We start from the raw sequence: 15,624 nt of genomic DNA, 5'->3' as shown, positions 1-15,624 counted from the left end.
GTGGAGGACTCGCGCCTGCACTTCCCAGTATGAGAAACCAACGGGAAGCAAGCGCGCTCCACCTGAAAACGCGGTGGCGGCACCTGGACGCTCCCGGGCGCAGGCGCACAGACCCCGGGCCGCGCCCCATACTCTGTCAGAGCCGGCCAATGGGAGGCGGCGGCCAGAAGAGCTCGGGACTTTAGACGGTCCCTCCACCTCCCTCGGCCCGAAACGTGTGATGTCATCAAAGCGCGCCGGAAAATGCGTCATGCCCGCGCGCCGCTAGACCTGAGGGGAGGAAGTTGGCCTGGGGGCCGCCTGGGCTGTGTCTGCAAGGACGCGGGCAGCTGCGGTAGCTGCTTTGACCTGTTGAGGGCGGCGCGATGGGAGACGAAATGGATGCCGTGATCCCCGAGCGGGAGATGAAGGTCAGACACTGGCCGGGGCCTCCCTCCCTTCCTTAGTTCTGGTGTTGCCTTGGAGCCCCGCTGACCCGGGAAGCTCGGATGTCCGCTGACCCGCCCCGCCCCCCCCCCGCCCCCGCGCCTCCTGCTTGAACAATTTGCCGCTTTCAGAATTCTCTTTACCGCGTCCTGGAGCGCTCTTCAGTGCAGTCGGCGTGAAAGCCCCACCGAATGCGGTTTCCGCGTCCCCTGTTGGTCTTGTGCGAGCCTCTTGAGTTATCCTAGCCCCTTTAATGTGGTGATTGGAGTCGTGGTACTAACTACTGTTTATTGAGCGTTTACTGTGCAAGGCACTGATAATTATCACAGCAACCCCACGGAATACTTGTTAATGTAGAGGAGCAAACTGAGGCTCGGAAAGTAACTTACCCAAAGCCGCATTTGACAAGCGGGCTGAAAACCAGATTGTTGTTACTGTTTTTAAGACCCTCCTCTCTCGCTGTACTAGTAAGGCGGTCTACGCTTGCCTAATGCAGAGCCAGGGTTCATCACTTATCCTACGAGAGCTTTAGTTAACTAGAATCGGAGGGCTGTTTCGGGACAGGAAATCAGCCTGAAGTCAGGAAACTTGAGAGGGCCAGGTGAGCCAAATGATGGTTGTAAACACCCGAAAGGAAATAAGTTGTAGGAATATTTTAGGCATTTGAACAACAAATCACTGAAATGCATTAGGGAGGAGTAATCCACACCGTGTTTAGAATAGTGATGCTCTCGTTCTTCTTGAGAATCACCGCCAAGGGTGAGCAACCCAGTGAGAGTGTGCCATATTTCATATGCTGGAGCAGAAGGATGGAAAGGTTTTAGAACCACAGACTTAGAAAATGATGGCCTCCCTTTGAGTTTCTGATTACAAGACCCAAGTAGGATATTTGGGATTATCAGGATGAGAATTAACAAAAAAGGTTGAAAATTTTGTGGTCTGACCTGGAAAGCCGTGTGGATTTCTGATCACCATACTCAGTTGGAATTAAAAGAGTATTTCAGTTAATCTTTTAGCAAATCTGTATTAAACATTGAATCCAAGGAAATTAGTATGTGGGGTATGTTAGGGATCCTGGATGAAACACTGTAAATGGACACAAATGAAGGCTGAGAAAGGCTGTCTTTGGCTTTTACAATTTTTAGAGTGTAAGCAAAAGGAGATTCATATTCTTTTCACCAAAACCTTGACTTAAAGATAGGTTTAGAGGGCTTCCCTGGTGGCACAGTGGTTGGGAGTCCGCCTGCCGATGCAGGGGACACGGGTTCGTGCCCCGGTCCGGGAGGATCCCGCATGCCGCGGAGCGGCTGGGCCCGTGAGCCATGGCCGCTGAGCCTGCGCGTCCGGAGCCTGTGCTCCGCAACGGGAGAGGCCGCAACAGTGAGAGGCCCACGTACCGCAAAAAAAAAAAAAAAAAAAGATAGGTTTAGAATTGAAGGAAAAAAATGTATATATATATATATATATATATAAAATACAACTTAACATAATACTTGGTAAACGTATGGAACTCTTTTTACCAAGAAGTGGTATGCACTGAAAATACTTTGAAAGCACATCAATAAATTCATGGAAGACTGGATGAATCAGACGTTGACAGGAGGTTGGGGAAGGCTCCCAGGCCCTGAGGGGCTAAGGACCATGATGGGAGGAAATGAAAACTGGAAATAGGTGGGGGGTGGGGGTGGCACTGGATGTGGCAGAGGTGATGGCGCAGTTGTGGGAGGGAAGCAGAGTATTGTGAGGTGAGGCTCTGGAAGTGGACGAGTCAAGCCATGTTGGCCTTATAGCCTGTGTTAAGGGGTTTGGACTTGATTTTAGATGTCCTCATAGCATCTAGGTATGTTTATAGGTCTTGAACACCAAGAGATTGACCTCTTCTGTGGTGGGAGTTTTGTTTAGCGTCTGATGCAGGTAAGCCAGTTTGGGATTTGGTTACCGTTCAGTGGCCATTATTTCCATGTATCTTTGTTGAGTACTGCACTGGTAGTTTGAGCTTACAGGGTAGTTGAGTGATGCTTTCAATATTTAACAGCAATTTATTAAGCACTACTCTGTATCGTAAGACATACCACGAAATAGGACAAGATTGTAAATAAAAAAGTGCAGCTTGTGTGGTGGTTCAGACAATAAATTAGCTAGGAATTCAGAAAAGGAAAAGATCAGTGTTATCTGGGTTAGTCAAGGAAGGCTTCATGAAAGAATTTTTTTAATTTAATTTATTCAGTAAATACTAATAAGCACTATACCGGGTGCCACAATATCACAGGAAGCTTAAAAATGACTGAGCCGCACAGCCCTTACCCTCAGGGTAATGTATATTTTGTTGTACTGGAATTGGGTGTACTGAAATATAATGACAGGTGTGATTTAATTTCCTGTCTTCCCTGAATTGATCTTGCTTTGACCCCGCACCACAGGATTTTCAGTTTAGAGCCCTGAAGAAGGTGAGAATCTTTGACTCCCCCGAGGAGTTGCCCAAGGAACGCTCGAATCTGCTTGCCGTGTCCAACAAGTATGGCCTGGTCTTCGCTGGTGGAGCCAGTGGGTTGCAGATTTTTCCTACTAAAAATCTTCTTATTCAGAATAAACCTGGAGATGATCCCAATAAGATAGGTAAGTTCCTTGGTTTGTGTTGCATGATAGAGGAGTGAAGTGCTAATGTCACTTGATTTACAAGAAATCATTCTAGTAGTAAAACTGCTGTTAGTCCTGAGATCGACCCCAAAGAAGAGGAAGTTCTAGGTAGGCTTCTGGAAGCCCTCCTGGGTGTTCTCTTTGGTCCATTGTATTTCTCTTTTGATGAGCTGTCCCTCTGAGCTCAAAGGGAAGAACAGCTTACCATTGTGCCATGCTCAGTTGAACTTGGGTTCCAGCTCCCTGGGAGGAGAGTTTCATGGCGTGGCTTTTTAGTTGTCACAACAGCGCCATCCAAACAAATGGGAATGTGTGCTCTTTGGAGCATTGTTGCAAAAATACGGTACAGGGCACTGTTTCCAACAAGGGCTACAGCCACAGTTAGTTTTCTCAGGTCAGATGAGGAAGAGTCCCTATGATACTTAATGCGACATTATACATCTGTAAGAAAGCTGCGATTTATCTGTACAACTTGTTATCAGGGTGTGTGCATATTTTTATGTAGATGTAAAAATCGTTTCACATAGACCTGAATAGAGTTTGTGGCTTATGCTTAGAACATTGCATTTTCTGCTTTGTGTTTTTTTATGTTTTCATAGTTGATAAAGTTCAAAGCTTGCTAGTTCCTATGAAATTCCCGATACATCACCTGGCCCTGAGCTGTGATAACCTCACACTTTCCGTGTGCATGATGTCCAGTGAATATGGTTCCATTATTGCTTTTTTTGATGTTCGCACTTTCTCAAATGAGGTAAGCTGCTGGCAAACTGTAGGGACCTAAGAAGATTTCCTGGTATTGAATCATAACCTAGAAGTTCTTGGTTGGCCTTTGAATTCTTTTTCTAGATTAAAATATGGGTTTTTAAAAGGTCCTTAATTACAGAATCATGGATCTTTGGAGATAGAGGTGACTTCAAGAAATTATTTCATAATACCACCTGCCCCAAGATGTTATCATTTCTCATTTATATATGAGACAGCCAGAGCCCAGGGACCCTTAGGTGACTTGCCCAAGGCCATAGAGTTAGTAGTTAATGTCAGAAGTTCCTACATCCTGGATCTCTGGCCTCCTAATACAGTGTTCTTCCATTCCAGGCCGTTTAGTAATGATAATAGTCAATAACATTGAGTGTTTATACTGACTTTGTGCCAGGCCCTGTACTAGTGCTTGACATGCCTTGTTCTCGTTCATGCCTACCCTTCATGGCCTTATGCAGTAGGTACTGTCATCTTCATTTCATAGGTAGAGAAACAGGCCTAAAGAGTTTAAGTATTTGGGGTTCTTGTGTGTCTGTTTGTTTGGGGTACCTTTTATATCAATAATCTTTCATTAACCTTCCACAACAAATCTTCAGTGAAGCTCTTGGAATTTTGAAGCCTTTGGTGGTTTCTGCATACCAGTTAAAATAGGTATAATATTTTAAGATGAGAGCTCTCTAAAATTCAAGGGCCCAGCACTATTAAGAAGCAGAGCCCAGATTTTTATTTAGTGTCTGCTCTTTATGGATTATTTTGCATTTGTGCACTCCTTTGTTGCGAGTCCCTCTGAGTGTGCTATGGCGATTGATTGCCGTTTTCAAAGCTGTGTTAAAATTGCCTGTAACGAATAGACTGTTGTGCAGAGCTGCATGGTTTCTCGTGGTCATGGGGAAAGGTGAGCCGTAACTCGAGAAAACTTGCAGATTCAGTAATTTTCTTTGACTATTAAATGTCTCTGTACTTATTAATTTACTGATTTATTTTTGCTTCTGGGCATGTGTTTTAAAAGGCCAAACAGCAGAAACGCCCGTTTGCGTATCATAAGCTCCTGAAAGATGCAGGAGGCATGGTGATCGATATGAAGTGGAACCCTACTGTTTCCTCCATGGTGGCAGTTTGCCTGGCTGATGGCAGCATTGCTGTCCTACAGATCACAGAGACAGTGAAAGTGTGTGCGACTCTTCCTTCCACAGTAGGAGTAACATCTGGTGAGTAATAAAGTCTTCTCCTCTGTAACATATGGTAATGGTGATCTAGTTAAAATTTAATCTCTGGAAAAAAAGCAAATGGGGTTTTTTGTCATATTTGTTGTTCTTTGGTAGAAGTGGAGAGAGTGTTTTTTATTTCCGTAGTTAATGTCCTTGAAGCCAAGTAGCATACATGATTTAACTTGAATGTGCTTGGGTTTTCTGGAGAAAGAAATATTTTAGTATAGCTGGTTTAGAACTGTGTTGTTGAGAATAATTGTTTTGATCTAAAAGGGTCATACTCTGAAACAGTCATTTGTACCTTTGAGGAAAAGCATTAGAAAATATCAAACAGGAGCAAGAGAATGACATCTTGATATTTGAGAACCTTCTGTATTCTACTTGTTTTATCTAAAGACTACAGAGTTTTCTGTACTTTACAGCTTTCTGGGCAGTACTCCATTGAAAAAGCATTTTTAACAGCTGATTCAGTGGCCCAGTGATAAATCACAATTGGCTTGTATCATCGAAATGATCTTTCTTTTTTCACTGTGCCAAGTAAGGATGATCCCACAGTCTTCCATGGACTGACAGAGGAACAAGAAGGGGTTATTATGTAGCTGTTTTGGTACAGATCTCATTGGTTTGCTCCATTTTATTCAGTTTTTAATTGGTAGCATTCTCTTCTTTACCCAGTCTGCTGGAGCCCCAAAGGAAAGCAGCTGGCAGTGGGGAAACAGAATGGAACTGTGGTCCAGTATCTTCCTGTAAGTCTTGCCTTGGACTTCAGAACTTTTTAACTTAAGTTACCCACTGTTTTGGGGGTGGTTTGGGAGTATCTTTGCTGTTTTTTTCTATTAAAATGTAATTTACGCTCAGTGCAACAAATCTGTCAGTACACAAGTGAATGCAGGAAAGAGTGTTGCATGTGCACTCGGTCAGCTCTCCCTGTGGTGAGCTGTGTCACCTCTTCCAGAGGTGATATTCATGAATATTCTTCAATGTAAATCGACAAAGAATCCATATATATCTGGTCACACCCGAATGGGAAGGAGGGGTTCACAGGCAATGCCAAGGCCTGTGCTGTTGTGTATTCCTCCTGTTCTCTGAGGGGTTGCAAAGTGGTGAATGTGGTGGAATAGGTTTGAGGTTAAGGTTTTGTTTCTTCTTTGTCATCACAAAAAGTTGTTATGTGACATTTGGTACATATGGTACATATTCTTTTAGGGCATTAGCCTGTAAAAAGTTAATACAGGGCTTCCCTGGTGGCGCAGTGGTTGAGAGTCCACCTGCCGATGCAGGGGACACGGGTTCATGCCCCGGTCCGGGAAGATCCCACATGCCGTGGAGCGGCTGGGCTCGTGAGCCATGGCCGCTAAGCCTGCGCGTCCGGAGCCTGTGCTCCACAACGGGAGAGGCCACAACAATGAGAGGCCTGCGTACCGCAAAAAAAAAAAAATTAATACAGTTGGTTTAATTTTATTGTTTGCTTTTTTTTTTTTTAAACTTAATAGTGTATTGGAGGGACTCCCCTGGCGGTCCAGTGGTCAGGACTCCGCTCTTCCACTGCAGGGGGCATAGGTTCGATCCCTGATCGGGGAACTAAGATTCCTCGTGCTGCGCACTGCGGCCAAAAAAAAAGTGTATTGGAGTCTTTTTCTTCCAGCTCATTACATGCAGAGCTACTTCATTCTTTTGAATGGCTGCATAGGACTCCACTATGTGAGTATCTGTTCCATTATTGATGGTTATTTGTATCAGCGTGAGTGGTTTTGCTACTCTGAGTGGTATTGCGTTGAGCATCCTCATCACCTACGTTGATCACGTTGCTGTGAGTGTTTCCATAGGGTAGGATTCTAGAAGTAGGCATCCACTTGTCTCTGTATTCATTCTCTCCTGGCTGGGGAGATGAGACTTAGGTGGTTTCTAGGGGAACTTATTGGATTTGACAGTTTCACTGGTTTGGGGATTGTTTCATTCGACTCTGTTTTTTTTCAAATCTCTTTCAGACTTTGCAGGAAAAAAAAGTCATTCCTTGTCCTCCATTTTATGAGGCAGATCATCCTGTCAGAGGTAACACATCTGCTTTTCTTACTGGGCTGACCTCTAATGAGGTGCTGTCCTTATTGCAGAAATTTCAGATCATGTGATGTACCTGCATACCTGATCAGGGAAGTGTTGGTGCCTCCTGTATGAAAACTCCCATTATTTCAGTTAGCTAATTAAGTCGCTGTAACAGTAATCCTCTGGTAGACACCTGTGTCTCTTGGTAAATGACATTAAATGGATCCTGATTTTTTAATTAGAATTCTTCATTATTTGCCTTGATTATAATCCACCAGAAAAAAAAATATACCACTTTGGGATGAATTTGGGCTTCTTGAGTCTTTGTGAATTGTATTTAGTTAGTGAAATCTGGACCTTTTTAAAAGCTATAAGAGTTGGATTTTTTTTTTTTTTAATCCATGAGATGGTAGTATAATGTACAGGGGTTATTCCAAGCACAAGATGGTTTATTGGGGTGTGTGTCTTTCAGTTCTGGATGTGCTGTGGATTGGTACGTATGAATTCACAATAGTATATGCTGCTGCAGACGGGACCTTGGAAACTGCTCCAGATGTGGTGATGGCTCTGCTCCCGGTATGTCTATGAAAAGGATGTCGCTGTTATTTGAGAATTTTAGAAGTCTTCTAATAAAGTTTGCAGTTAGGCTTCAGTTTCCTTTTCTTGCTGGCAGTGGTCGTGCAACTTGAGGTGTAAGATTTTAATGCTGCACTGGGAGCCTGGGGACCAAAATGGTGGTGTTCACTTAGAGCATGTTCTACTGTTGAGTCACAAGGGGAAAAAAGTCCTAAAACTTACTTTGCTTAAGTTGCAAACTGTGAGTTGTGGTAGATGTTAACATGATAAAGACATTTGAGAGAAGCAAGAAAGTACCTTGATTTTCAAAATTCGTTCACTTATTTATTCATCAGATATTTATCGAATGCCTACACAGTGTGCTTTAAAGCTGAGAATACAGCTGCGACCAAGGCAAAGTCCTTGCTTTTGTGGATCTTGCATTCGGATGAACGTGGTAGTCCACAGACAAGGGTCGGATCAAGGAGTGATAGGGGTGATGGAGGAAATAAAGCGGGGTAAGGGGTGGTTGGTTGATGACTGGGGTGTGATTTAGCTTGGGTGGTCAAGGAAGGCCTCTGAGGAAGAGCCATTTGAGTGAGGGAGTGAGTCATTTTGAAGGACAAAGAAGGACCTGAATGATAAGATCTACACTTCCTAAATTGCAGTGGCATTAAAAACAGCAAATGAGGCAGGGCTTATATTTCCAAATCATATTAACTTTCAAAGTCTAGAAAAACATTAAATACATACATAAAAGTCTAAGTATAACAAAAGTGGGAGTGGCACTAGTCATTCTGTTTTGCAGCCTTGTTTTACTTAGTAAATTGCAACTACCTTTCTACCTCAGTAAATATGAATTTTGCTTTTGGGCAGATAATCAATTTATTTAGCGCTTCCTCTACTGTTGGATACTCAGGTTGCTTTCAGTTTTTCCCTATTGTAAAGAATACTAACACTTTTATGTACACTTAATGGGATTATGTTTATTTTTTAGGATAAATACCTAGAAATGAATTTGCTAGGTCAAGCAGTGTATGCTCTTTTGATATAGGCTTTTGAAAACACTGCCGAAGTATCTTTTAGAAAAGTTGTATCAGTTTGTACTCCTACCACGGTTGGAACTACCAGTGTCCCAATATGTGTGTCAACATGTAATGGTACCATTTTTAACCTTTGCCAATCTGATAAGAAAAAGTGCCTTGTTTTTATTAACTCTTTTGGGTTCCTGACAATATTGAATTTTAAAAATAAGTTTATTAAGATGCCTTATTTCAAGATATCATTAAGATTTTCTTTTCCCAGGGATCAGATTAACACTAGCATTTATTGAACACTCCTTATGTTCCGGGTTAGACCGGGTTACATGCTTTATGTGTATCCTTTCATATCTCACAGCAGCCTTTGATGTAGGTTTTTTAGGTCCATCGTACATGAGAGAAAACATTATCAGAGAGGTTGAGTAATCTGTCCATGCTAAAGTGACAGAAAACTTTGAATTCAGTTTGGTCAGTGGCCAATGCTTCTGTTCTTTGTACTGCTCAGTGCTGCCTTTATATGGTTATATATTTTGAATGAATTTTCTCATAAAACTTAAATGATTTTATCTTTTGAGATTCTTAACTGTGTAGGATTCAAGAAAAATCGCCCATGAGATTTTTTTTTCTCGTTCTGTTCATTGTAGAAAAAAGAAGAAAAGCACCCAGAAGTGTTTGTGAACTTTATGGAGCCCTGCTATGGCAGCTGTACAGAGAGGCAGCATCATTACTACCTCAGCTACATTGAAGAATGGTGAGCCGCGTACCCAGGGAGGGTACAACCTGCCCTCACTGTCAGGTCACCCCTGAGTCACTTGGTCCTGCTTGTTCTGTTTTGTTTCCTTTCTGTAAGGGAGGAAAATAGAGGCTGGAGATAACCCGAACGTTTTCAGCTCATGCTAGATAATGCCCTTCTGACTACTACTTCTGTTTTCCCAGTCTTGAATTATTTAGCTCAAATACATACTAAACTTAGAAATCCCATTTTCTCATTAACTCCGATGATGACTTAAGAAAATACTGATATTTAAGGAACATACTGAAGTTTCCCTCTGAGCAGAAGTGTCCCTTTGAAAGATGACTTGAAGCAAAGCTTCTGTTCCTCTAATTAGATTATTCTCTCTACAGGGGGGTATTATATTTATTGGGAACTCTGACTTGATTCTGTTGTGTCTCTCCTTTGTCTTAAGTAGGGAGGCAGTTGGCTGAGTCTCCAGGGCTCTAGCCTATGAACTAAAAAATAAAGCTTTACATCCAAAATCTTCTTACCTTTCTTCAGCTGGGTAGAAAACCTTGCTTTTCTCCTTCACGTCCCAATGAAAGCCTTGTAGATGCTACCAGTGACTCAAGTCAAGGTACAACTGTTGCTGTTTGAATTTAATGGTCTTCCGGTTTTATTCTTTGAAGGGATTTAGTGCTGGCAGCATCTGCGGCTTCAACAGAAGTTAGTATCCTCGCTCGACAAAGCAGCCAGGTAAGTGTCTCTCTTTTGTCACTTTTATGTGATACCTTTCTGAGAAAGATTTTGGAGGGGTTTAACTGAAGTTAAGATTTAGATGAAGTCACATCCCTTTTAATGAGTTTCTGATGAGAGCACAGCTTAAATGACCAAGAGCCCTGGATCAAATGGCTTGGATATTGCATTGGACAAACATGGGTGTCAGATTTAGCCGTTCCTTCAGTGTCATCAAAAGCCCTTCTGTTAGGTTAGGATGTATCCACTGTGTGTGGAAACATACTAGTAATCAGCCTCCAATAGGAGTGTACCTGGATGTGTAGGAGGTTTTTTCTGCCTTGTTCTGTTCAACCGTCTTTATTTTCTTCCTATTACTTGAACCTGCCTCTTCTATTTGGTTAACTATAACCCATCCTTGACTATGGAAGAGAGACATGCAAATCAAACCAAATTGTGACTCATCAGAAATACTTTCTGTTTGACTTTGGAAAACGGCCAGAAAGCTAAAAGCACCTGTGCAGTTAAGCACCCATCTCCCTTCTTCCCCTTTGTGCTCTTTGCAGGCCAGGGTGGGCTGCAGTTGTCGTGGTAAGCTCTCCTGAGCTCTGGTAGATTATGCACAGTGACTACACAGGAGACACAATGAAAGGGAAGCTTTTCTTTCTTTCTTTATTTTTTTAATTATATAATTAGTAAAGGCCAGGTAATGGTTGTATTAAATTTGGGTACACATCAAGAATAAACTTTTTTTTTCCAGAAGCCACAAAACATTTTTTAAAAAATTAATTAATTTATTTATTTTTGCTGTGTTGGGTCTTTGTTTCTGTGTGAGGGCTTTCTCTAGTTGCGGCGAGCGGGAGCCACTCTTCATCGCGGTGCGCAGGCCTCTCACTATTGCGGCCTCTCTTGCTGTGGAGCACAGGCTCCAGACGCACAGGCTCAGTAGTTGTGGCTCACAGGCCCAGTTGCTTCGTGGCATGTGGGATCTTCCCAGACCAGGGCTCGAACCCATGTCCCCTGCATTAGCAGGCAGATTCTCAACCACTGTGCCACCAGGGAAGCCCCACAAAACATTTTGAAAAATTGATCATATCAAGTCAGATGTAGAAATGACATTGCACTGTTTCTGACATTGTAATAAAGCTGGACAATGACACAATTTTAAACAATCAAAACAAAATTACAAAATACCGGCAAATATATATACATGTATATGAAGTCACTAACTGAAATAACTCAGGTCAAAGAGAAGCTCAGAGCTACAGTTGCAGACTACTTAGAAATAATGGCAGAGACAAACTAAAAACATACGGAGCTGTTCTTAAAGAATAAGAGAGAATGAAAACTCAATAAGCTACAGAAGACCAAATCAATAAAATGTTTTATTTAAAATGTGAGCCAAATTTTAGTGCCTCTGCTGCATTTTGTAAAGGATTATAAGAAAAGGATGCAGAGAATTTTGAATATGGGTCAGTTACCTATTCACCTAATCAAAGTGAGTACAGAATTCTGCTAATTTTAAATATTTTTCTTATTGCTAAGAAAACCAGGAGAATGACCTAAAATTTGTTTCGCTTCTGAACATTAAAATGATGAGCTATTTTTCTGCTACTGTCTTGGTGTGAGGTGTGGCCACGTGACTGAGTTCTACCTATTCCAATGGGAGCAGCAGTTTCTGTGCTAATTCTAGGCCCGGCCCCCAGGAACTATGGGCCTTCTCCATTTGTTCTTCTCTTTGTCACCTGGATACAAAGTTGGTTAAGGACTAAAGTAATGGCTTGTGTAGCCACAAATGAGGAGCTTGGATCCCTGAATAAAGCTGGTAGGACAGCCACTCTGCCAACTTAAATACCCAGTCAAACTCCAAAAATCTTCTGTAATGTTGGCTAGTGCATATTTGGATCTATATTTGTTACAGGGTGTTGGTATACCCTAAATAGTGAACTAGGCAAAAAGAAACAAAATAATACATGGACCAATAAAATACAGATGAAGTAGTATGTGTATCAGAATTTGACATTGCAAATTAAATACCACTACATTAAATAACGCATTAAGCAAAAGAATTATATGCAATAAGCAAGTGGAGTTTATTCCAGGGGTACTTTTCTATCTCATATGTAAATGTCTAAGTGGCAACTCCTCTTGTATTTTTAAGAGGTATCTTAAACTAATACTGTCTGTAACTAAACTCTTGTTTTTCTCCCAATACCTGCTCCTCCCTCAAGTTTTTCCCTTCTTTGTAGGTTAATCTCCATTCCATCCATTGCTCAAGCAAAAATTATGGTGTCACCTCTGACTCTCTTTCTCTCACATCTCACATCTATCAAAAGGTAATGTTTGGTCTACTTGCAAAATGCATCTGCATTCTGACCATTTCTCACAACTCCTCAGCCAGAAACTTTTCTTTTTTAAAGTCTACCTTGAGTTTAAAAATGTTTTGTGCACCCCATGCACAGGTACATATGCCTCTTCAGTCATTCAACATTTATCCATCCTTCTCTGGGCAGCAAGGTGGCCAGCCATAAGTGTGTAGTCCTCAGGGTCACAGGCCAGAGTTCAGCGGTCTGATTTGCTGCTCTTGGATTAACTTCAGTCACAATTTCTTAGTAGCACAAATATTTTATGTATTCACACATTGAAAAACACTTTTATTTTTGCTTTTTATCAAAATAATTATGTTCATGGTTGAAGAATCAAATAGTGGAGAAAGGCTTATAAGTGAAAAATCACCACTGCCCATCCTGTCCTGATCTGTCCTGTTCTCGAAAGGGGACCACTTTTTTTGTGTTACGCGGGACTCTCACTGTTGTGGCCTCTCGCGTCGCGGAGCACAGGCTCCGGACGCGCAGGCTCAGCGGCCATGGCTCACGGGCCCAGCCACTCCGCGGCATGTGGGATCCTCCCGGACCAGGGCACAAACTCGTGTCCCCTGCATCGGCAGGCAGGCTCTCAACCACGAAAGGGGACCACTTTTAACTTGTAAACTTTTTCTTTTAATGGTTACCTCCTTATCCCTAAATAATAATTTGCTTTATCACTAGTTGTCGATTATTAATGTTAAACTATTGGGCTGTTAGGGCAAATGAGGATTTAGCTCACATGTGGCCTTCAAACCCTCCCTCCTTCCTTTCAGTAGGGTTATAGCACTGTTTTAGTTTCTTCTATTTGTTATCTTTGAACTTTAAGTAATCATTTTTACCTTCGTTTCTTATGGTATTCCCATACAGCATCTCTCTTGATCTTCCGAGCTGTGAGAGGAACATGTCAGCGCCCCACCCTTGCCTTTAGCACACCTTCCCCACTCCCACCTGTAAGCTGTTGTCATTTGTGTCTCTTCTTTCGCAAAATCAAAGCTGATGCTGTTTGTATTCTGTTCTGTAGTGATTAGCAAGCCTTCTTTATTTTGTCTATAAATTGTTTTTCCAAGTTGGAATCCATTTTGTTTACGTTATTATGAATGTGACTATTGACTCCATAGCTAAGTCATGGAGCATAATTATGTTCCCTTTCCTGAGCAGTTTTTTGTTTTTCTGTTTCTCATTGAGCATTATTCCCCTTTGATTCATGCTGCCCAGTTTTGGTCAACGTTGAAAGGTTAGATTTTTAAAAACCAGGAATCATTTGTTGCAAGGAACAGATCCCACTCGAGCAAACTTGAACGAAAGGGGAGTTTATTGGAAAGATGTGGTGGTTTCTCAAGGAATCCAGTGGCAGGATGATTGGCCAGTGTGAGGAACTGACACCAGGAACTAGGAAGACAAGAACTAAGGTTACCTTCTGTCTCTGTGGTCGAGTGAGCACAGGGCATTTGGCCAGCTTTATAAGCTGCTCTGCTCAAGACCTCACTGGAGATCCCCTGGAGATCCTGGTTCCCGTCCCAGATTTCTAGGAGCAGCTACTGACTGGCTTAGTGCAGCTATTAGATTCACCCTCTGTGTTCAGGAGTCTACCTGGTTGTGGTGGACAGTACTTCAGAGAGTGTTCACAGTAGTGGTTATTTATTCACAAGGCAGGAGCTTCGTATGCCAGGAACAGACAGAGAGGTTGACTTGGAAAAGTAACCCCTTGCTTGGTGGGGGACTCATAGCTTTTAGACTGTTTTTCCAGATTTCAGAGTCTCAGTCAACATATAACTCTAAACCACGTGAGCTGTCTTTTTTCTTCTCTCCTGTTGAGCAGTGCTGGAGAAGGCTCTAACCAACATGGCATTTTCTTCTTCTCCTTGTTCTTTTGTCCAGAGTAATTGGGAATCTTGGCTGCTGGAGGATTCTAGCCGAGCTGAACTGCCTGTGACAGACAAGAGTGATGATTCCTTGCCCATGGGAGTTGCCATAGATTACACCAACCAAGTGGAAATCACCATCAGTAAGTATAGTCTGACATAGCTTAGCACAGAAGTGGTCTTCTTCCCATCATGGTTAATATTCAAATCCAGCTCTACGTTTTCATGACAGAATCTACTCTGCTGTGCACTTTTAACTTGTACCATGTTTCTACTTAAAGAGTGAGACGGTGTGTTGTACAACGCTCATCTAATTTGAATCGATACTCATTGACCGAGGTCACATACTCTGTGTGTCTGAGTATCTGAGTGTTGGCGTGTCTGTGTGTGCTTTAGAATACGGCTAAAATACACAGTGCTGATTTCGTAGCTTTGTCTCTGTGCCCCTTTCAGGTTCCCAGTGCCTCCCAAGGGGACAGCGCCCCACGGCACTTGGGTGCTACATACCAATACTTGGTTCGAAGGCCTGGTTAGAAAATGGAGGCCTCAGGCACAGGCTTCCACATGGGGCCTGAGCACATGCTTTGAGTCTGTCTTCTCCCCTGCTGAGGCTCGGCAGGGCCGCAGTCTCCTGAAATGTGAAAGTGAGACAAGACATTTTTTCTCACAGATCTAGAGAACAAACTAGTGGTTACCAGTGGGGAGAGGGGAGAGCTGGGCGATATCGAGGTGGGGGAGTGGGAGGTACAGACTGTTGGGTGCAAGACAGGCTACAAGGGTATATTGTACAACATGGGGAAAATACAGCCAATGTTTTGTAATAACTATAAATGGAGTGTGACCTTTAAAAATTGTATAAAAAATAAAGTAAGAGAATAACAAAAAAGAGAGAGAGCAAAGGAAACAGGATAACCAACAACATAACGAAAAGGCAGCCTGTGGAATGGGAAAAAAAATTACAAACCATATATCTGATAAGGGGTTAACATCCAAAATATATAAGGGACTCATACAACTCAATAGCAGAATAAAACAAAGTAAACAACCTGATTAGAAAATGGGCAGGGGACCTGAATAGACGTTTTTCCAAAAAAGATTTACAGATGGCCAACAGGTATGTGAAAAGGTGCTCAACATCACTAAGTACCAGGGAAATGCAAATCAAAACCATAATGAGTTATCACCTCACACATGTTAGGACGGCTGTTATCAAAAAGTTAAGTGATACCAAGTGTTAGCAAAGATGTGGAGAAAAGGGAATCCTTGTATACACTGCTG

The 15,624-nt window shown here is 42.4% G+C and overlaps 1 protein-coding gene across 13 annotated transcripts in view; it reads left to right on the top strand.

Moving 5' to 3' along the window:
* The first annotated feature begins 232 nt into the window (after positions 1 to 232).
* NUP214 (nucleoporin 214) overlaps positions 233 to 15,624 on the top strand; it is a 134,591-nt gene continuing 119,199 nt past the window's right edge. For 7 of the 13 annotated variants that reach the window (XR_010944796.1, XM_067742928.1, XM_067742927.1 and 4 more), the window contains exons 1-11: positions 233 to 410; positions 2,847 to 3,042; positions 3,663 to 3,814; positions 4,832 to 5,030; positions 5,706 to 5,776; positions 7,019 to 7,082; positions 7,546 to 7,649; positions 9,313 to 9,419; positions 10,073 to 10,139; positions 12,368 to 12,454; positions 14,363 to 14,489. Coding sequence is in view for 12 of the 13 variants with exons in the window: in XM_067742928.1 (XP_067599029.1) it covers positions 366 to 410; positions 2,847 to 3,042; positions 3,663 to 3,814; positions 4,832 to 5,030; positions 5,706 to 5,776; positions 7,019 to 7,082; positions 7,546 to 7,649; positions 9,313 to 9,419; positions 10,073 to 10,139; positions 12,368 to 12,454; positions 14,363 to 14,489 (1,219 nt within the window). In the remaining variant the exon portion in view is untranslated. The remainder of the gene's footprint in view (positions 411 to 2,846; positions 3,043 to 3,662; positions 3,815 to 4,831; positions 5,031 to 5,705; positions 5,777 to 7,018; positions 7,083 to 7,545; positions 7,650 to 9,312; positions 9,420 to 10,072; positions 10,140 to 12,367; positions 12,455 to 14,362; positions 14,490 to 15,624) is intronic. The other 6 variants (XM_067742932.1, XM_067742931.1, XM_067742930.1 and 3 more) reach the window with 3 other exon arrangements.

The sequence above is a fragment of the Pseudorca crassidens genome, chromosome 7 (genome assembly GCF_039906515.1).
Source record: "Pseudorca crassidens isolate mPseCra1 chromosome 7, mPseCra1.hap1, whole genome shotgun sequence".
NCBI classification, from domain to species: Eukaryota; Metazoa; Chordata; class Mammalia; order Artiodactyla; family Delphinidae; genus Pseudorca; species Pseudorca crassidens.
The sequence above is the reverse complement of the archived record's forward strand: the minus strand, read 5'-3'. Positions and strand labels throughout refer to the sequence as shown.